The sequence below is a fragment of the Enoplosus armatus genome, chromosome 14, assembly GCF_043641665.1.
Source record: "Enoplosus armatus isolate fEnoArm2 chromosome 14, fEnoArm2.hap1, whole genome shotgun sequence".
Classification (NCBI taxonomy): domain Eukaryota; kingdom Metazoa; phylum Chordata; class Actinopteri; order Centrarchiformes; family Enoplosidae; genus Enoplosus; species Enoplosus armatus.
This window is the reverse complement of record NC_092193.1, coordinates 15780029-15803155: the sequence shown is the minus strand read 5'-3', so window position 1 is coordinate 15803155 and position 23127 is coordinate 15780029. Positions and strand designations below refer to the sequence as shown.

The 23127-nt window shown below is 39.8% G+C and overlaps 1 protein-coding gene across 1 annotated transcript; it reads left to right on the top strand.

The window, feature by feature from the left end:
- Nucleotides 1-6000: 6000 nt before the first annotated feature.
- On the top strand, nt 6001-20819 carry LOC139296854 (solute carrier family 25 member 36-A). Its single transcript, XM_070919410.1, has 7 exons — nt 6001-6041; nt 8480-8644; nt 11936-12013; nt 14675-14775; nt 19912-19978; nt 20120-20409; nt 20626-20819. The coding sequence occupies exons 1-7, from the start codon at nt 6001-6003 to the stop codon at nt 20817-20819; spliced, it is 936 nt and encodes a 311-aa protein (XP_070775511.1).
- The last annotated feature ends 2308 nt before the right edge of the window (nt 20820-23127 follow it).

Sequence of the window (23127 nt, the reverse complement as noted above, 5' to 3'; positions counted from 1 at the left end):
AAGCCTACTTCAGCATCCCTCAGCTGTGCACTGGTCATGTGACACAATGCTGCCTTCATAGTCATTAGTGATATTGTAATAATGGACACTTTACACACATCAGCTGGCAAAGTGGCAAATACAGCTAATTCGCTTGTAAAATTATATTGCCAAATGTGCTGTTAAGGAGGTCAGTAAAATGGAAGTCCAGTTTAAACTGATGATGAAAGTAACGCATGTAATCACTTAATTTGTCAAACGATTTTTTTATTTAAACATCAGTTAGCCAAAGAGCGTAAAGCAGCAACCTTAAACAAATCAGCCACCAAAAAACAACCTGTTCTACGTAAAGTTTTTACTTACTAATGTTTTGAAGTCCACGATCAATGACACAAATACCGTTTCCGACAGTTACAGGGGCAGTTTACGAGGAGGCAGGAATGCAGCGCACGGTGCAAACAATATCAATAAAACGTCATGGTCATGCCTGTTTGGACATACTGTGGCTGAAATGAGTCAATCTCTTTTTCCTGCCAATATAATCAAAAGGTTTGATTTCAACAAGAAAACGACCATTACCCTCCACCGAGAATGCATCTGTAGTAAGTTATGTCAAAATAAAGCCGCTAGGTGGCAGGATTTAGTCAACGCTCTCAGGGTGTCGCAGAGAAGACAAGTTGGGACAGTTGTTCGACAGGTGAGGTCCATGGGCCTTCAGGGGTGCAAGACGTTCTTTGAAAATCTGCCATTTTATTCCACTTTATATTTCCAGTCCACTAGATTTCAGATGGAAATATTGTTCTTTTTATACCACAACTGTGTATGACAGCTATAGTTTGAAGTTACTTTATAGATTCAGATTTTGAAAATCTACAGGAATGCAGTTATAAACACTACTCACAAAAAGTTAGGGATATTTGTCTTTCGGGTGACATTTATGGAAAATGTAAAAAGTTCATGCTACAGTGATATTATATCATGAAAGTAGGGCATTTAAGTAGAAGCATGCAATGGTAATTTCTTCATCTCATTCCTCATTTCTGCTCAATGTGAATCGACTTCATGTGAAAGCTGAATATCCCTAACTTTTTGTGAGTAGTGTAAATTAAATTACCCAACAGTAGCCCAGATAGAATCTGTTAAATTTCCTCAACCAACTACACTGAAATTCTGCTTGCATGTTAATATATCAGTGATAATAATCTAATAATATCACTCATAATATAACACTGGCAGAGGCCAGTCTGCTGCATAATGACTACTTTTACTTTTGATACTTTAAGTACATTTTGTAGATACATACTTTAACTTGAATTCAGGACTTCTTATAATAGATCTTTGTTTTGCACTGTAGTATTGCTACTTTTACCGATGTAATTGATCTGAACACTTCATCCATGATCCACCACTGGGTTACAGGTGTGATTGCTTGTCTGGCCGGCAATTACATTTTTTTGTTATTTGGCCAGACTAGTTTATACAGAAGTACAAGCAACAAATAAAGTAAAGCAGGTCAGTGGCTCTTTCAATCAAACATTACAGTTTCAAAGAAGAGAGCTATGGTTGCACCATGCCTGGTTTGACAATGTTCACACGTCAGCTGAGATGATGGTTTGATAAAAGGCTACAAAACTGCCATGTTCATTTGTACAGGGTATCATATTTAATATCCAGTTGCTACAGTGACGTATGCTGCATGGCTGATACTGTGCTGCTACCATATATACTTTATTGTACTGTACAAACAGAACTGATGATTGGCAAATATAAGCATTCTCAAATGGTTGCTTCTTGTCGACTTACTGAGTGAGCTGCACTTTGTTGAGTTAATGGAATTGGAAAACTGTTTTGATGAGCCGGGTCAATGACTTATTTTAACATTTCTCTTATTAGCATCAGACACCCCAAAGCAAACATTTTGAAAACTCCACCTGACCTAGATCTTGACCAACTAATGAGGGTTCAGACAATTGTGATTTTAGTCAGCCCATCGTCGTGCTTTTATTTGGACCCAAAGTATGTTTTTACTAGATGTACAAAAATAATATTCCAATTAAATTCTGCATTATGCAGAAACATTCAAGACCATGATTCTTCAGAGACCTTTAAAACTTACCCCCCCATGAATTCTGAAATGTCCCTTTAGTGTGACCTGAAATAGTAACCTCCACATGTAATATTTAACCATTAGTTAAACAATATCTATTTTTGTCCTATATCGCCCTGTCTTCTACCCCTGCCTCTTCCTTTTCGTTCATTTTGAACCCAAACACTGATAAAGAAGGGGTCCACTCACGTTGTGTGTGTGATCTGAGTCTGTTTCTGAGAACGGAGATCACCACGCACACACATACACACGCATGCATGCACCTCAGAGCGTGTTTCTCATTAGTTTTCCCACTCGTGTGTTTGGTCAAAGTCCAACAGAAATCATGAGACACTACCTTTCCACATGTGTGGAACGTCATGAGACATGTGTTAGTGGACTTTAACATTGACACACAAATGTGCATGCAAGTCATTTACACATGATCACACATTTTGGATGTTTGAACAGTTAGCCACCAATTGAAAATGTAAGAAAATAACATTCACAGTATTTCTGCAATATTTGGCAGTAAAATATTGTAATATAATTTGTGTGTGTGTTGGTTTGCCTTGTGTTTTGGCTATGGTTACTGGATTTATGCTGCTGTCATAAAGGAGTTTCTGAGGCAGGTATACAAGGTTAGAAACTGTTTGGATGACATAGCAGATATTCAACAAGTTTGTCACAATAGCGCTTCCCATTGTTTGTCAGTGTGTCATGATTACAACCTGCTGCTGCAGGCGTTTCTCCTTATCATGATGCCTGAGGCTGACCTGACTCAGCTTCTGGAGAGGCCTGCTTCATCTGTATTATGTGTGTAAATGTGCAGTAATTATATACATATAGCACATTACTCCTTTAGCTTGTGTACTGCATTTCCGCTGCTCGTTCAGGCACAGAAACCTGCATGTTCAGTGTCTTTGTCACATGTGCAGGGCTGATGCCAATTGTAAATTCAAATATCTAAAGAGCAATTAGATAAAAAAAAAAACACAAGATACAAGTAAACTATTAATTTACAGTAATTCAATTTGTATCACATTTAAGTTAGAATAAGTCACAATTGGAAGTTTTGAACTGGACGGTGTGAAGAATTAGATTGGCACCCACATACACAAACAGCAACACACATAAAGTATATGCTATATTCCTACATTTATCTACAGTACCACAGAGAGAAATTGAGACAGAGAGAGACAGCCAGTGACTGACACAGAGAGATAGACAAATGGATACAGACAGACAGATTGCATAACTTATTCACAGCGTTTGGCTTTCAATAACAGTATAATTTAATCGCTGCAGTTCCATCTCATGATCTTTTAAACTGTCAGCAGGTGTCCTCATGAGCACCAGTGCAAGGCAATAATTCACTTTCTCTCATTTTACAATGAACTCTTGTCCTTTCTCACACTACAAATGTATATTCAACTGTTCAATAGCCCTCTAGCTATTCAACACCATAGCATTCTGGACATGTTGTGTCACTTTTAGCAGCGTTGACAGGCCTTGAGAGCTTCTAGAAATACACGCTGTAAATTACTCTGGTAATTCCACTCTAATCACTTTTGTCTGTCTTACAATGTTTCGTCACTGTCCATCAACTGGGGGCTATTTCGTGACTGTTGAGGGTGGTATTGACATATTCCATCTCTTATTTCTCACCCACTCAAATACCAATCAAAATTGCATTGGAATTTCATAGAATTTCATTCAGTACCATTCTATTATTATTATTCTAGTATTACCCTGTTTATCTATCCATCAGAGTGTTTATTTTTGATGTTTTGGCCTTTAACCCAGTACTGGCCTTATTGATTTAAAGATATGAATGGTCCCGCAGCAACAAAACAAAACACAAAATGGAGCTGCTTTAATCATAACATTTAAAATCTAAATTGATAACAGTAGAAGTAATCCAAATGAGACCATTCTAAATACGCAGCCTCTATTTATCACATGAAGGTAGCTCACTGAAAAAATTAACTTGTTCCTGAAAAATGCTTTTAATTCTTTTTTTTCCTTTTCCAGTGCATGTAATAAAATATCCAACAACAGAAAGTCCACAAAGCTCCTGTTTATGTGAGGCAGCATTTTTTTTCTTTCTATGCAGATGTACAATGATCTGACAACAAAACTAAACAAAACTGTTTCATTAAGTAGTGCACTTAAATGTAAATGTTTGATTTGAACAGCAAACATCTTTACTTCAATAAGTGCAGAATAATAAAAAAAAATGACCATATGCGCACTTTAAACAGAAGAGATGGTCAGTAACATTTTTTTGTTACTTTACACATTTTTTTAACTGTAAAATCTTTATTCAAAGGCAAACCCATTGATTTCATCTTAGTTTAGTATTGTAATAACGAGAGGCACACCATTCCCTTTTATCTGACACCAAATCACTCTTTCAGAATCCATCCCAAATCTCTGAGTCATGAGATGTACATAACCTCTCTAATGCAGGACATGACATTATTGGTTTTGACTTTACAAATGTGAACAGTGAAACCATGCACATGACTCCAACTTGCCATACTGTGCTCCCAATTACAAAACTGTGTGGCTTCATTCAGCACCATTATTGAATCACCAGCTGAGTGTGGTCAGCTGATTGTGTGGCAGCTTTCAGAAGAAAAAAAAAATCCAATTTTGGTAAAGACTGTCTTGTTGGGCAAAGAGAATGAAACTGCACGTGCCCTGCTCCATGCTAAGTGCTATGAAAATGCACGTGAACGAGCCACACAATGGATAAATGCTGTGGATTTGCAGCTGTTGTTTGCTGCAGCCAATATTACAAGGCTAATAACATAACAGCATTTTCTCATTCAAAGTACCCCTCTGAATACTTTAAATTTTACTTTAGATGGATTTTGGATTTGAAACAGTGACTGAGGTCAAAGGGTTATTGGGTAATATAGGGGTGGGTGATAAGGATAGAGCCTTGTCAAGGTATGTGCAGTTTTTATTGCAATATCATTAAATATTGTGATATGGTAAAAATCAAATGAGAAACGCTTTATAGAGTAAATAACCATGGGGTTAAGGCTAATCCAGTGACTATCTGGCATATCATGGTACTTCATTAAATTGCTGCAAAAATCCTGTACATCCAACAGTCCTGCACACTGGTATGCAAGATCATCCACAATGGCTGAATACACCTAGAAATACTAAAAGGATGGCTAATGTTTTTTTTATGAATTGTATTTGTCTCTTAATTGTTGGTTGTCCTACCTGACTGTAAATTATCTCTTTGTCTCAGGTCTGTCTCATACTAGACAACCACACAACCACAGGAAACGTGTTCTTGTCCAGTCCAAACTGTGTCACACCTTGAAGGTAAAGGTGGTCTTCTCTGGCTTTGAGAGATAAGATAACGTTTTCCAGGTTGCACCCGATCATAATGCAGCTGTGATTCATTCAATGTTGAGCATGTGAACAGTGCATGACCAAGGCGGGGGTTACGTGACGTCATGCGCCAGGCTGACCAATAGCAGCGTCTGTTTTCCAGCCTATGATTGTACAGTAAATACTATGAGCTCTGCCTCCCTCTCGCAGATGAAAGCAGAGGGGTATATCGAGACAAACCCGTGGATGTGCCATAAAACCGTTTATTAGAGCTGAAACATTCTTCTGCCAGTAGTTAACCTGCAGAGCTCGCAGCTCTCCGGTGGTTTAGTCGAAGGTAAGAAGCTATCTGTGTGAGAGGGGAAACTGAGAGCGACAAGGGGGGGGGGTTTGTCGGCCCACTGCAGTCTGAATCACCGGAGACTCGCCCCACCGCTGGTTCATCATTGTCGTTGTTTAACCATCGACGTGCGCATCCTCCCGGAGGCAGAAAGCAACGGGGAGGGACCGGACCCGAGCCCGTGTTTGACCCTCTGCCGCAGCCCCGAGGTGCGCTGCTTGGCAGAGCATGCTAAATAATGAGCCAAAGGGACACACTGGTTCATTTGTTCGCCGGAGGGTAAGTCAGACAACATATTTAATTTAGATGTTTTTTAAATGAACAGTCTCGGCATTGAAACATGACTCGGCGTCTGGTTTATGAAGCTAGTTAACAAGGGCCGTTTTTCTATGCAGAGCGTGCATGTGCTTCAACCCTGGCAGCTGTGCGCACGTCAGTGTCTTAACCGTTGCTTCAAACTGAACTTCCTGTTAATACTTCAAAATGTTCGTTTGTACTGCAAAATACTAACACAAACGAGACATTGACCGCGCGCTTGAGCTTAGATGTGGCATCGGGGATATCACTGAGTATTTCAACTAATTTCTTTGTCGTTTTATTCTTCTCTCCAAGTGGCAAGATTTTACGCTTTTATTTCGAAGGCGACTCCAAACTATTTCCGGGCTCGTTGCTGCTCTCTCTCGAGAACTTGACGAAGTTCTGCATCAGCCACAGCAGTGCTACTCATCATCTCATGCATTTTAACAGTGTAATTTAATTCTGTATGTTTTGTTTCTTGGATATTAACAGCTGGTGAAACCACAACTACTGTAACACACTACTTATTCTTGAATGGGAGCATCTGTAACTGAATAATTCCCCCCGGGATCAATAAAGTATTTCTGATTCTGATAACTTAGGGGTTTCCACACCTTTTCATGTCAAGGATCCCCAGATACAGCAGATGAGAATTACCCTACAAACATCCATCTGATAGTATTTGTTCCCAAAAACTATCATCTGAAGATTTTTGTTGTATTGTGTAGTTGTCCAAATTGTAGGTGGAAGGTCATTTGAGGGTGTAAAATGCTGGCAAAGTATTAGTTTAAGTGTTCTGCTGTTTTTGAGCGATCTTGTAAACCACTTAATGAGGCCACATAATAAGGGCAATAGTATGACTACTCTGGGTTAAACTTGCAGCGCATACAGTAGGTGATCAACGATTCTCATTCACAATTCTCTTGACATGCCCAACAACTTGTTCATCAAAGGAAATGTAAACACAGACGTAAATTTTAACATTGTGTTGACACAGTATGTCTGTCCTGTTCTCTGTCTGTTACCTCTACTTTCATCTCTGCACTAAGCCATTGACATTTAAATATGGTAATCCCATCACACCACAACTCTTCTGCTATCTCTCTTCAGGGCTTTAACAATCTGAGAACAACACAAAACACATTGTTATCCTGAATAAGCAAAATTAGATTTGCTTTCCCCCAAAACCTGAAATGGAGGCCTCCGCATAGCGCTTCCTCCCACAGCCACTGTGAGACACACACATGCAGCAGACAGTGTAGCCCTGAAAGTAGGCCAAGGGTCACCGCTGCCTGTGAGCTTGAATATGGGTCGGCAGTTTGAAAAGTAAATATAGCTGGTGCTACTCAAAAGAGACTGCAGCTAGAGGAATTCACTGCCAGCAGCTAGGATGTCAGCATACACCACCACAACTAGTATTCATTTAACCCAACCTACAGAGCATTCATATGGTTTGTTACTACGGTAGTCAACAAGCACTTTCCAGCTTTGTGGTGGTTTGATTATGAAGCTTTGTCTATACAAGTCCTATTGTGGAAAGCATCAAGCGTTTGGTGAAAGCAGAGAGGATCAACGATCATGCACATGTGGCACGGGGACAAAACATTGTTCTGAGATGATGTCTGATTGGGTTTATAGAAATAAAGTACTAATTTATGCCATGTCAATGAAACAGAAAATACAATGATATTTATCTGAGATTGATGCATTATGTTTTTCAATAATAAGGGTGAAATAGATTGACTTTAGTTTGTTTACATGCTGATGGCTTCCGTCAGAGTAGCTGTCAAAGTCTAAGCATCATCTTGACTTTCTTTGGTTAATTTTTAAGCAGTCATGCACATGCGTATGTGTGTGAGTTCAGCAAGCCTCCTCAGATGGCAAAAGTCACCAAAATGTGTCACTGAGCTGTGGTCAATTTCCACCGAACTGCATGATGATACCAGTTATGTACTCTTAGCTGGCAGCTTACACATTGCAGTATCTTGCATATCACAATGCCAGGTCATGGTGTGTGGATGCGCGCCTGCTCCTAGATAATTTTAGAGCTAAAAGGAATAACAGATTGTGTTACCAGTGATGGGGGAAAGCTGGCAGAGGAAATGGGCAAAATATAGACGTGACTTGGACCAAATTTAATAATAATAAATTGTATTCGTAGAGCACTTTTGAAGGTACTCAGAGATGTTATACATGGCAAATTAAATAAATAAAAAAGAACTGAGAAAACCAAAACACAATACAAGAGCTATATAGGATATGTGATGCTTTTGTAGTTATTTACATATTATTTTGATCTGTCCCATCTCTCTTTTGACCAATGTGAATGCCAAAGTTAAATGTGTTGTCATGTTTTTCCCCTTTCTTCCACCATCCCCTTTTTTTTCTGCACCCTCAACCCCTTCCCTACTTCCTTCTAGATGTGGTGGCACAGTGGGCGCTATTTTGACTTGTCCTCTGGAGGTTGTGAAGACCAGACTGCAGTCCTCCTCCATCACTCTCTACATATCTGAAGTCCAGCTCAGCACCGTAAACGGAGCCAGTGTGGCCCGTGTCGCTCCACCAGGGCCTCTGCACTGTCTCAAGTAAGGAGAATGACGCCAAATGTTAATTGTACTAACTTTACTTTGTTAGGGATCATTTCAAAAGGGAACCTTACCAAGGATAGTTTTGATAAACTGCAGGACACGGGGGTAGAATACTTATCGAACAGTGAATGTTAATACTGTCATATAAAAAACTGGTAGTGATTGTTTCTCAAATTATTAGTTTGTAAATTAGGGAGGTCAGCTCATGGGTTAGTACCATAGACTGAATACATACAGTGTTATAGCAAGATGCAAATGGGGGCAGATTCAAATCTGCAGCACAAATTGAGGAAAAGCCACGCTTGACCAAGTTGAAAATGTGTCCGCCCATGAGAAAATTTGCAGTTATCCTAAATTGCATTACAGTCTGAATGAATCTGCAAAGACAGGAGCAGAAGGAAGAAGGTCTGAAAGATACAAATGAAAGTTTTGTAACCAGTCTGTGGGAGGTGTGACACACACAGTCTGTGTTTGTTGTCACAGCAAATGTTCATGTCAGTTGGTGAACTTGTCCGTTGGCTGTTCATGACCAAAAGACACAGATTAGTTTGTGGTACTCTAAAGCAAATCCACAGTAATAATGAAACAGGTTTTTTGTATGTCCTATATAACTGTAATTCTTCAAGTTTGCATTGACTCTTATTTTACACTATGTCCCTTTTATGTGCTTTTAGAGAATAATTATTGACACCTTAAATGCTCCAAGAGACGGAAAGCTACACCACCATAATGAAAAACTTAAAATAGTTTGAAAAAATGGAAAACAACTCACTCCGACAATCAATTTAGCCTATAGTGAGTCCCTACAATGTGTATTTATCCTATTGCCCAACCCATTTGGTGCATGTGCTGAACTGATGTTAAGTCAGTCAACATGCTGCTACAAACCTGACAAATTGTTTGCAGAAATGGTTATCCTGCCCTGGGGAGTAAGTCTTTTTTTGGAAGGCTGGTAAATTTTCTTGTGGAAAACTATTTGTTTAGTTGTTAGAGAGCAGTTAGAGACATTTGAGCAAAGCAACGTCCAACAAGTCCAGCCTCAAGTAAATTCTGTAGTAGATCATTTTAAGCCTCATTTGACTATAAAGCTCTTTTGGGTACTTTCTCTAAACAACTTCTGGGGAACTGATAAGAAATACTCAATAAGTTGTTCCTTTTTTTGCAACGTAATATGTCATTCCTCATATCATTAGACAGTGGAAAGTTACCAGAAAGATGGGAAGTGAGAGTGTAAGGGAATCCAACGTTGGTTAGGTGTTTGTTTGGAACCTACTAAAAGCCAGTGTGGCTCGATACTCGTAATTAACGTTGGCCACTGAGGGATTAGTAAATATTCAACGTGGCTACAGTGCTCCACTCTTGTTCTCTGGCAACATATGTCCATGACTGTCACACAGTGTCAAACATTTTGCATAATGCACAAGCTTGTGTGTGGAATGTTCCACAATTATCTTGCAAATTAGGAATCCTGGACAAACGTCATGTTTCACTTCACATCTCGGGGGGAAAAATGTGCTTTTCAAGGTAGACTTCTAACATGAAATTCAGATTTGCCAGGATATATAGGCAACATGCTGAACTTGCACTTGTATAGTTCAGTAGAGATCCTTATTTGTCACCAAAATGTTTAACCAGAATTTTGTTTCTTACAATTGTTTGGCAAAAAAATGCAAAAAAATGGCTGTTGCAATAATTGGGAATGATTTCTTTATCAGTTTTCCCGCCTTAACAAGGCTCTGTTAACAATGCTTTCTTCAGGATTTTTTGTACTAATGCCCTCTTTCTATTGAAGTTAATGGGGGCATTGTTTTGGGCTCAACATTGGTCTAGTGCCGACATAAACCAACTTCTTGTGTTGTCAGCCACTTGCAGAAACTGTACACCACTCTTGCACAATATGGAGTGGAGCAGGGCAGAAGAGGGAAGAGTAGTATGGCAAGGAAAGGGAAAAAACCCCCCCACATGAGTCAAAGTGGGTCAGCATGCAGTGAAGTGCAGGCGTTGTTCCATTTTAGAGCATGGAGAGTATGTTAACTAATAATTTAAGTTTTGTGACTGTGAAAAACGCTGTGACTCCAAGCTCTGTGTGTTATTTAAGTTAAGGCAAATACTCTGTATTCTTGAGGAGATGCCGTACACTGTAAATCATTTTTGAGTTGAGAAGTATTTAGCTATGAGCAGAAGTTGGCAAAATCTCACAAACCCACAAGCTGGACAAAATACAGATACATAGCTGCTCCAAGAAAGATCATGGCTAGGTCTTGTTTTTAGTTGTGTGGGACTGCTCAAGTTTAGCTGCTATCATAAGAATTTAATCTACCCCAAAAGAGCAGTTTATTAACTGGCCCTGGACTGTTTTCTTGTCTTTTGCGTCTGTTTATTTCCAGGATGACTTGATGCTTTTCTTTGAATGTAATTTTCATCACAGTTTATGTGAAAGCGTGAGATGAATGAAGGTGAACTCTGTGCTCATTCTAAATGAGGTTACTGGATTAGATCGGAGACAGTTGAACAATCTTTGAACTCAGGTGACAAGAGAAAATGAACACATGAGTGTCATGATAACACCACCATAAACATCACCTGTCATTTCATTTATTTTGGGTCTTCCAGCATGTTGATAGTGACCCTGTGTATAATGTCACGCTGTATTGACTGTCAGGTCCTGGCAGATTTCCCCAAAAGTATAATTTACTGGTCCATCTGCTTAGTGCACCCACATTGGATATAAATTTAGCTACAAACAGTGATGTTGTGCAAAATGAAATGCAGTCTCTTTGACCTCTGTGATTTTCTATTTCCCATTGTGCCCCATAAACATCAAGGTGAAGTATTAACTCTGTATTCTTTCTGTCATCATACAGCATGTAAGGGATTTTTTTTACATGCAATGGCGAGATAAAGAACTGTTGTGTGTGTAACTCACACAGAATGGATTGTAATTGCCAAACATTAAAGGAATAGTTTGACATTTTCGGAGATACGGTTATTTTCTGTCTTTCTGAGAGCTGCATGAGAAGATTGATACCATGGATCTCGTGCTTGTACAGCACATATGAAGCTAGCGCCAGCCTTTGTACAGAAACAGGCTAGCTTTTCCCCCCTGTTTCTAGTCATTGTGCTAAGCCAAGCTAATCAGCTTCTGGTGGCAGCTTCATATTCAGTGCAGACATGAGTAGTATTAGTGGTATCAGCATATTACATGGATGTTAAATATACTGTATGCTTGCTCTGTATTATGATGGAATAACCAAGAAAACAGGAATTAAAATCTTAATCTCTCTGCAGGTTAATTCTAGAGAGAGAGGGACCTCGTTCACTCTTCAGAGGACTGGGACCCAACCTTGTGGGTGTGGCACCTTCCAGGTATGTACAGTATTGTTGGAGTATTATCTAGTATTCAGGGTGTGTTGCATGTCTTCTCCTGCCTACCATAACCTTTATGATCTCTTAAGAAATACCAAAAACGTGAACAGAATGAAGCCAAAAGAAAATAACCTATATTGGATAACCCAACACATTAGAGTAGGTCACCACAATCTTTAATGTTTAATAGAAACCTTCAGAGTGAACCACTGTTATCAGCACAACCTGTTACCAGAGAATAAAGGCATTTCTGCTTCATCTGCTTCACATGTTACATCAAACCTGGGCACACATATTTGGGCACACATTTATTTGCTTCTGCTAGATATTCTTAGCTTTTTTTTTTTTCAAGCTTCCGGCTCATTCAGAGCTTATGTTGGCAGCAATTATGGCCGACCACAAATACAGAAATTAGTGGAGTTCAATGCTTCCAATCCTAGAGGAAATGAGCAGGTTCCTCCTCTCTCTTGGCTTGGCTGGTTAGGGTTGCATAACAGCCTGAACTCAGTCAATCAAAGTCTGAATGAAACAGCAGCAACAGCTGGCTCCGGCCAGCTGTGACACTGTCATCATGTGACTGTTGATGTTGTTGTGTGTTGTCACAATGGAGTTCCTATTTATTGAGACAGTTACTGTGTCTAATCCCCCTCCCTGACCTCTCTAGTTCTCCCTAGCTACTGCTGCATCACATGGCCATTGTCATCCTCTTCCCGTTGGTTCATTGTGATCTCTCTATCTGAGTCATCCTTTCCATACTATTATCCTCTCTCTCTCTCTCTCTCTCGCTTGTTTGTCATTCTTTGCCTATATTCATTCAGACTTGTTTGGTCCTCTGGGTCCTTCACTGCCTATGCCGTTGCGCTCTGTCTAGCTCAGACTCTCTGAGGGGTGAAAATGCCCTTGGTTGTGTGTGTGTGTGTGTGTGTGTGTGTGTGTGTGTGTGTGTGTGTGTGTGTGTGTGTGTGTGTCCGTCCCGTGGGCTAGTTGTCCAGCTGTGGAAATGGCAGCTTGTGTCCTGGTCATGATGACAGCTATAGCAAAGTGTGCTATAGGAAGATATCGTTACATGAGAAGTGAGCCTGATGAACTCATTGGCCACATATGAGCTCACATGTCCTGTATATTTGGTAACTGATTGTCCCATCACTTCACTGAAGCAGTATCACACTTCAGAAATTAAAATACAAGACCATTGCATTTTTTATTATTATTTAATTTTAAGTCATGATGGTGTATTTGGTATCTGTGAAAGCTTAGCGATCTTGAATAGAATTTAAAAAACATTTTGATGGGCATGACATTTGGATTTTCATATTGTTTGCCAGCGGCATAGCAGCCTTGTTTTTTAATGTCAAGTATGATTCGAGTACAAAAGATTTGCACACAATCGACACTCACACAGACATACCAATTTGGAAAACCTAAATGAAATGTCATAATATGTACAGACTTACAGAAATGGATAAAAACCCATTACATTTTTCGATTGGGAAGTCATGAGCAACACTTCAAATTCTTCAGTCATTATTCAGAGCCGCCCAATTAATCAGTGCAGCTGCAGGCAGTAAAATCTAAGCTATTCCTCTAGGAAGATTCTCTAAAAAATGTCCAAATTGCTAAGGGTTATTGATCAACATGCCGCCATCAATGTCTGCACTGTTTATTATAGATACAGTGGAAGGTTCCAGATATATGGCAATGAGATGCAACATTTCCACTCCTTTTAATCACTGTCTAATTTAGGTAAAGTTTAAGCTTCTGATGCAATATAACTGAATGAAATAACAGATTTATTACTTTGTTTATCTACAAGGGGAGGTCTGGGTTGCTGGGCTACTGAGTTATTCTCTCCTGTTTATAATAAGGAAACAGTACTCTGACGCTCTCCTGATGCTAATGAGAGCGCAGTCTACTGGGCATGCTGCTGGCGTTCATTAGCAACACACACACAACACATGTGCTGACAGAACAGCTTACACCAACAGCATCACTCATTACGTATGAGATGCACATACACATTCAGACCCACTCACATAATTCATCTCTCATCTGCAGAGCAGCGTGATTATGTTCTGCATGCATGCTCTCAATTCAGATGGGAGGTCACTGGGTTTAATTCCACTCAGCAGAAATGTTGACTAAATCCTGTGATTTTATTTAGTGAGGAGCAGCTAGAATCATGGAGTTAATCTGCTACTAAAGCGTGCTATAAGATTGAGCTGGACACACACACACTCGCATGCATGCACGCACACACAGGCACAGAGATAAACGTCTTTCAGTGGCTTGCTTTTAGACCACATATTAGCTTGGCTTAGCTCTAATGTATGGCCTCATGTACGATTTAGGCAGTGTTTTATTTCAGGCAATTTAAATAACATTTTCAGATTTAATGCAGTTAATCTTATGCTATTATTTTATATAAATCATGTAATTATACAATTCATCTGTGTTTTTAGTTACTTAACTCCATTCGTGACCTTTAATCAGTCATTTTTAGTTGCTGATTTATCATTTTGCTTAGTGGTACATGTGTTAAAACTAATCAGAAAAGCATTATTTTCTCCCAGTCTCCTTACTAGTTAGTAGTAGTTAATCCTCAGTGTTTGTAATATCTTACTTACCTCTGTCTTATTTTTCCCTCATGATGTTTTGCCACAGGGCGATCTACTTTGCAGCCTATTCAACAGCCAAGGAGAAGCTGAATGGGGTGCTGGAGCCAGACTCTACCCAGGTGCACATGGTGTCGGCCGGGCTGGCAGGTAATGGTGGCTCCTTCTCCCCCTCCCTTCTGTCTGTTTGTCACTGTATGTCGCTGAGTGTTAAATTGTCTGTCTGTCTGTCTGTCTGTCTGTCAGTCTGCCTGGGCAGTGTAAATCACTGATGGGTTTAAAAAAAAAAAACATGTTTAAGAATTATTCAGTTTGTCTTCATCAGATAGATTATATTTTTCTTTATCCTCTCATCTTTTACCCCCCCCCCCCTTTCAATATGCATGTGTGGGATGGTGGGATCTTCACAAATGCTTGTGAATACCTAAATCATGCTAAAGCTAACTGATAATAACTGTTATAAATAGGCATTACGTAGCTGTTTCATGTATAGAAATATTACAATAGTGGGTTTATCAGAAAGCACAATTTGAGACTCTCAGGATCAAAATTACCTTGACCTTGATTGTGATGAAAACAGCCTAATTTTGTTTGCTGTGAAACCAAGCCATGAAAGATACATTTATCCATGTTGTAAACTATGATTATAGAAATCAAATGGTTTCAAAGTCAAGAGTTAATTTCCCATCTGGCATTTAAGAACAATGGTTAAAAAAGCACCTTGAAACCATGCCATAGCACCAGCATTTACTTTCCGTAAATCACCCAAGATACCCAGATAATACAGTATCTTGTCTCTTCATGGTGGCCTTACCAGCACACATCCAGTTGATAAGACAAATCCTCAGCAGTAGTGAACGGCAGTCTCAGACGTGAATGCAAACCAAATGAGACACAGCACCCACGCCATTTCAGGCTATAATGTGCCACTGCTGGCATTTATACCATGACTGTGCTGTATATCTTTTTAGCTGTTTGACAAAAAGAAGAAAACTACATGGTCCTCAAAGTTTAGGTTGTGCTTTCCTCCTCTCCTGGCCCCTTTGTCCCCCCATGTCCTCCATTATTTTATTTTTTCCTCCTCGCCTTTTGTTCCTCTTTTTATTCTTTCATTTTGAGGCCTCTCCAGAGGACTCTGTAAATGGTTTAACATCCCAGTTGTTACTTAAACAGTGTGGTCTGGGCCCCCTTCTTTGCTCTGTGTGTATAGAGGAGAGAGCACAGCCCCCAAAGGTCAACCGGGGCCCCTGGCACTCGGGCGGACACGTCAGGTAGCACTCCATTTCTTTACACTGGTATGATGAAAACCATGGTGATTTTTATGAATATTAGAAAGTTCATGATGGTTATTCATTTGTAATGATATTACCATTGCTTGTGGCAATGTGTTTGCTGCTGGTTTGTAGTTTTTAGGTTGTTATTATAAGGTTTTGTTACAGCTTAGTCTTGACACACACCTCCTTCCCCTTAGCCTGTTGTCTTGTTCCATCAACATAGTAAAGGTAAAGTAATAATGACACATACTTCTGTGGATTTTATGTTGTCAGCACAAAAGAAATGCTAACCTTGTCACTGCTACAGGAGATTGTGATCGATGTGCTCCATTTTGTCTTTGTCATCATTCATCAACACCATTAGTGCCTCAGTCATTTCTTTTCAAGGAGAATCAGTCCGTCATCCAAAAGGCTGGCACTATTTCGTCATGACTTCCCCAACCCGTTTAAACGCAAATTAGTACTTGTTAGACGCACAGACATGTAACTGATGGAACTGGTTGAACTTTAACACAACATATAGAAAAGTCAATAGGTTTTTGGTCATTAAGCGAGAAAAGTGCATTCTTCATGTTGCACACATTTCTTCATCAGCATGTCAGTTGGATTTGTGTATCTATAGTACCTTGAATTAAATACAAATATCTGTGTAGTTGTACTATACGGTACAAATGTCTTTACACTGTTACTGGACAGATACACGTACTGTCTATGTCTTTCATATGCACACATTGCATATTGAAGCTTGTCAGCACTGAGAAATGGCAGCGTTAAAGAAAGCCTCGGTGACTGAACAGCTAAATGCTCCCCGATTCCTGGATAATTGCTTCCAGTTTTGTAAAGTAAGTTTGTGCCTCCTTGCTGTGAATTGAGGTCTTCCTTGCATTCGGGGAAGGGAGGCGTCACACTACTTCAGCTGTGTTGCCTTCCAACTGTTAATCTAAAGCATGTTTGCCGTCTCTGAATGTAGGTCAAAGTCCTGTGGAGAAATTGCGCTGGCGCTATGTGTCTATAGAAGGATCATAATGCACAACGTGCAGCAGCATGCCCATATACAGATGCAGCTGTTCAGAGGTTCGCCTCAAGGACTAGTTAGTTTGTATGTTTGTCTTATCTAAATAACCAAACAGGCAAGTGTGCCTCACTTCCATTACCAGAAATATAAGTTACTTTGTTCGATGTCATGGAGTTTTGTGAAAAATCGACGTTGAGACATTTTTATATATACTTTATTGGTTCAGAGGAATCTTTAATGTGTTGATTAAATAAATAATTAATTAGCATGTTGTCCTATTAAGCTGGCCCATATAATAAATAAGGAGCATATTATATTTTGACAAAAAACATTAATAATAAACATTAAAGGAGAAAAAACTATTAACACAATTAACAAATTCAGCTAAAAGCATTTATGTCAAAGAGTTAAATAACAAAATAACAGCTGCGTAGAAGAGGCCTCTCGGCTATACTGTGCGCCATTGAGAACATTTAGCTGTTAATTTTACAATGAATATTTAGACTTACCCATGAACCTTCAGTAACTGGAAAAATATGAAAGTATTTTTCCGCTGAGGTTGCCATTTCCAGTGTCCTTTGTGTGACATTGAAGAGGACATGTCCCATAACTCCTTCATTTGATGTGTTTTTGTAGAAACAGGCTGGCTCTCTGGAGACACATTTTTCTCCACATGCCAGGACATTTTAATATTATTTTAAATATATCCCAGTTTTTCCAGAATCCAGTTTGGTCCAGAGAGGTATTTGGGTCTGGCTGAGTTGCATTCATTGATTCACTTCACTATGATCAGTCACTTCATCCTTCTGTCACACAAATGTTCTCCTCACTCCTTTCATCACCATTGACAACCGCTTAGACTCTGTTATACACAACGAGACAAGGTTAGCATTTCCACCTGCCTCTCTTTATTTTCTATCTTATCTCAATAAGCATTTGATTATGGCACAATGATTATGAAGAATACATCTTCAATCTTATTTTCTCCTTTGTATTTGTACTTGTGTGTTAGCTCACTGTGGTGAGATGGAGCTGCAGTTTTGGATTGGGTTGGTTTCTGTTCAGTCAACATTTTCTTTATTCCAGTTGATAAAAGGAGTAAAGGGAGGGATAAATTGTAATTAAGTGAAAGTAAAACAATTTAATTCAAGTAAATTAAAGGGGATGGGGCGTAGAGTTTGGGGAAAGATGGGGGGAGGTCAGTCCTTCACTCATCTCTTCTCCAACTACCTGTACAGCATCAGTGGGTTGGGGTTGGGGGTAGATGTGACTGCTGCTTGTGTGTGACTGTGGTACAGAAAAGCCTGTGTCTATTTTAGGGCTTTACTGTAAAGCTTTCACCCCTGCGTGATTGGGTGGGAGACCCCCGCCATCTGAGCCCCCCATATCTGCAGGCTACTAGCTGCAGCGGGGAGGAGCTGGAGGAGCTTTGCCCCTCCCTCGTGAGTACATGCCATAGACGCTACTTCCTTCTACTTCCCTCTTTTTTCTTCCTCCTCTTTTTGTTCTTCTCTTCTTCTCTTCAACAGACCTGTGTCATCCTCTCTTCTTCACGCAGTTGCCTTAATGTAGGGCTGTGTTGCATTGATACACTAGATGTGCCTCAGGTCTCTTTCTAGACTTGCCCTTGTCTTAGCTGTTCTGTTCTGCAAATGGCCATGTTTTATTCCTCTATTTTACATCATTTGTATCAGAAACTTTTAGACGCTTTGTGTCAATTGATGATGAAACAAAGTGCTCATTAATTAGCTTTTCACCCTACATATCAAACTTTACAAAACTGTATATTGCATAGTGTTCCTACTGATCAAAAGCTCAATGTGTTCAAAGTATCATCTCCTATAAATAACTCAAACAAGCGCATGCACACACTCACATCTGCTTGATATATGTATTCTGACCCCATAATTATATTGACTGACCCCAGTTTCAGACTAAGCCAACATTAAGATTGGTTGTGAAGGCAGATGGACATATAGAACAAGGTTGCCCACCACTATTAGGAAGTAAAGTCTACACTAAATTTCACGCTACAGACTTTCCACTTAAGTCCTGCTGAATAATTGAAGAATCTCCTCCAGACACCATTTTGTTTCTCTGTGCTGTTGTAGTTGTGCTAGTTGTGCTAGTATCAGACCAACAGCCTGTCTTTAGGGTCTTACCAGTTAACCACTGGTTAAATGTCATTGAATAAAAATAAAGACAGAGGCAGAGACACATTCATATTGCTGAACCAACAATGAGGGAAAATGTAGAGCAATGTCAAAACTAAGAATCAAACCCATTGTTTGACTGGAAGTTGAGGAATGGCAGATTTGCTTGTCAAAAGGGCAATAGTTATTACAAAGCTCATTGAAAGTGTAATAATGTATTTCTTTTTTAAAAAACAGGTCACCTCTGTAAGCTCTTTAACATGAGCTGATGTTTTAATTGCAAATGATTACTATTAGAAAGACAATATCTCTCATTAGCATTTCAAAGAAATGAATCAGACTGCAGTATTATAACAATCTGCCACACTCAAAGGCCTAAAATGAATTTGCTGCTTGGCCTCATTTCCCAGTGTTTGCGGTTAGATATTTTTTTAAGATGACATATGACATATGCACTCACAGCTGCTGCCTTCATGCACTGTTGTCAGTTAAGGTACTTCAGGAAGAGAGCTGTTGTCTGCATACATCTGTAGCATTTCACATGAAGAGGATCAATATGTGAAAGACGGAAAAGCATACATTTTTGTCTGTAACTCAATTACTGATAAAAAGAGATTAACTTGATACAGACATGGTCTTAAATCATGTCTACAATAACTCTCTATAATAGAATTGAAATAGAAATCAGAGTAAAGTAAAACACTGAAGTGAATTGATCCTGTTTAGTGAAGTGCTTTCTCACTGTCCTTGTACAGTATAGAAGATCTATTAGAGTTGATTAGATTGTGTTCTTCCAAATGTCTCTGCATCTGTCTGAACCTCTGACCTCTTCTGAATTTCCCAGGGTTCACCGCCATCACAGCCACCAATCCCATCTGGCTGATCAAGACCCGTCTGCAGCTGGAAACCAGGTGAGGAACCTCGAGCCTTAATGTCATAGAAGCTACAGTGGATTGGATTGTATTACTCATTCCTATAATAACAATAATATTAATAATGATGATTAGCATGAAATTATATTGTTGGACTTAAAAGTCTCTGTATAATTACAGAAACCGAGGCGAGCGGCGAATGAACGCATTTGAGTGCGTGCGGCGGGTGTACCAGATGGATGGCCTGCGAGGTTTCTACAGGGGCATGTCGGCCTCATACGCTGGCATTTCTGAGACTGTAATCCATTTTGTCATTTATGAGAGCATCAAACGTAAACTACTGGAGGCCAAGGCCCACACCAGCATGGACGAAGAGGAGGAGTCTGTCAAAGATGCCTCAGACTTTGTGGGCATGATGCTCGCAGCAGCCACCTCCAAGACCTGTGCCACCTCTATCGCCTACCCTCATGGTAACCTTCTGTCTTACCTTAGTTTTCTTTTTTTTTTTGTTAAAGGATAAGGCTAAGAATATTACATATTTTTCTTATTGTCCACAAATCCCATGAAAAGACCAAAACCAACAATGTGTTAGTAATTTGTACAAAAACATGAATTTGTAGTTTCATGGGGGCCACCGTACAAAAATGTGTATTTAACAGTTTTCTTCCTCTACTCTCAAATTGCAGAGGTGATCCGCACACGGCTACGAGAGGAAGGCAGCAAGTATCGCTCCTTCTTCCAAACTCTGCTGACGGTGCCCAAGGAGGAGGGATACCGGGCGCTGTACCGCGGCCTAACCACCCACCTCGTCAGACAGATCCCCAACACCGCCATCATGATGTGCACCTATGAAGTGGTGGTCTACCTGCTTGGCCGTTAGCCCACTTGGCATGTCTCCTTCCTGTTTAAAGAGGGAGACAGTTAGAAAATGACTGAGGAGGAGGCCCTTTGATGAGGAAGAGTGAGGACAAAATGTCCAAATGAAGACCAAAGGAAAAGCGAAAATACTCTACTGGACCAGAAGACGACAAATGGACAAAAGATGAGCAAATAGGAAGGAGGAAAGCCCTTTGTTACCATATCAGCATCATCACCTCCAGTTCCCTTTGTCAGACTGTTGGTACAGATAGAGGGCGCTACAGTTCACAGAAGAGGTAATTATGGGTAGGATGAGAAAGGAGCCACTGACAAGAAAGACCCCGAAAGAGTTTGGCACCTGTTAAACTAAAGGTACCTCTGAAGGAAATGATTTTAAGCACAATTCAGTGGCCTTAACAGAAAAGGTTTTAGTTTGCGTCTTTCTCTTTAAGTGAATATTGTGAACGGGGAATGCTTGAAGGCAACTGGATTTGACAGGAAAGATAACTACATGTAGGTCAATTTCAAGAATCCAAGAATCTCTACTTGGCACTGTTGGTCTGCACTAGTCTGCACTTGCTTCAGTGCTGTGAGACTACTGTACTGTCAGATGACTGGTAGTTAAGGAATGTTCATTTAAAGCAGAATGTCAGAAGGAAGTTGTCATTTAAAACAAAGACAGAAGTCTGTTTTTCAAGTCACCTGAACCACCCATCTTTGCACTATAGAGAGTGTGGCTTCAAGCATTCCCCTCCCCTCTGAACACTGCAGTCAACACCCCCTTGATGGCCTGGAGTTCATACACAGCAGTGAGCTAACTGGCCAAACCCAAGAAAACACAATGATGAGCTTTTGATGGCCTGTCACTCTAACGCATGCCTCAACTAGCTTGTGTTTATAAAGAGTGGGGATGTTTTATTTCTCTGTAAATCTGGTGGCAGTGACGTGCTTCGGTTGAAGTTGGCCTTCAGTGTTGACAGTTTCTCTTTGTTAAACCTGAAATAAGATTGGTATACAAGGCCAGCTTCTGCCTGCACCCAGTCACTGCTCAGGACTCAAAAATCTTGTGTGAAAACACGAGACCAACGTGTCCTTTTTTGAGATGTGAAGTGTGTGATTGTCCAAAAGGTACCAAGACTAAGTATCTACTATTGGAGTGCCACTACTTGAATATAATGTGACGGTGTGGGGAAATGTTGGAGTGGGAGAATGTTGATGGAGTTTCACCGCATAACCTGTTTGTGTGTGAGTGTGTGAGCATGTATGTATGTCTAACATGTTGGTCACTTTCAACGTGATGATCTAACCATGTTCAAGAGTGTGTGTGTGTGTGTGTGTGTGTGTGTGTGTGTGTGTGTGTGTGTTTGTGTATCTGCAGTCATGTGTGCCTGCATGTATAATTAATATCTACTCCAGATTTCCCTCCACTAACTATTAATCTTGCAAGACACTGCGGTTGGGAGTGTGGAGAAGCTCCTGTACGATACTGGCAGCTTTCATTCCCACTCCCATGCCAGTCCTTTTCTTCCAGTGGCTTCCAACTGACCTGATAACATGCACTTTTGTGGCCTTTTAGGGCTTGTGCTTTGCATTTTATTTTGTTGACAGTTTGAACTTGTACATTGTAAAAGAAAAAAAGTATTACTGTATATCAAAGTGGTATTTTGCGCAACTGTTCTTATAGCAGATATATTGTACAGTTTAGAGTTCTCAGTAGTTGTGAAGGATGTCCAAATGTGTGTATATGATATAGATACTGTATATGCATATCATTTGTTGTTTTTTGAGGCCCATGTATGATCATGCTGTAGTTTGCATTTGCAAATTATTTTCATTTTTGTGCAATTTAACCTTGTTTTCACATGGACTGTTGACATGAATATTGATATTGCTTGGCTGATTTTTCTTACAGTATAAGTTGTGGGTTTTTTTGCATTTGTATGTTGCTGTAAGCTGTCATGCAAACATTTGTGCTCACATGAAAGCTGACAAATGCTGCAGGACAAATACTTTCATGTAAGCATTTTACCGCATTTATAAAAAGTGTTTCATTATGTAAAGTTTGGATGTTTCCATCATTCGTAATGTTTACATTGTTCCTTACTTTATTTTTTGGTATTCCTAGCAACATGTTTTGAATATCAAGATGGAAGAATTTTAATGTGAGAGTTCAAGAACTGGAATCATCTTTCTACAACACTGTGCAGAGAACCACAGCGAGTTGGGACTGTTAAAACCTGAATTTGAGAGATCCACAAATTGCTGAGCTAATCTGAGACGGGTTGTTGGGAGGAGACAGTAAATGCACCCTTTTAAACAATCAGTTCAAA

Bases quoted from the DNA above. Each gene is read 5' to 3' on its own strand.
- LOC139296854 (XM_070919410.1), top strand. From the start codon at position 6,001: ATGAGCCAAAGGGACACACTGGTTCATTTGTTCGCCGGAGG. The intron at 14,776-19,911 runs GTAATGGTGGCT...TGAATTTCCCAG, and splicing joins GGTGTCGGCCGGGCTGGCAG to GGTTCACCGCCATCACAGCC. The intron at 20,410-20,625 runs GTAACCTTCTGT...CTCAAATTGCAG, and splicing joins CTCTATCGCCTACCCTCATG to AGGTGATCCGCACACGGCTA.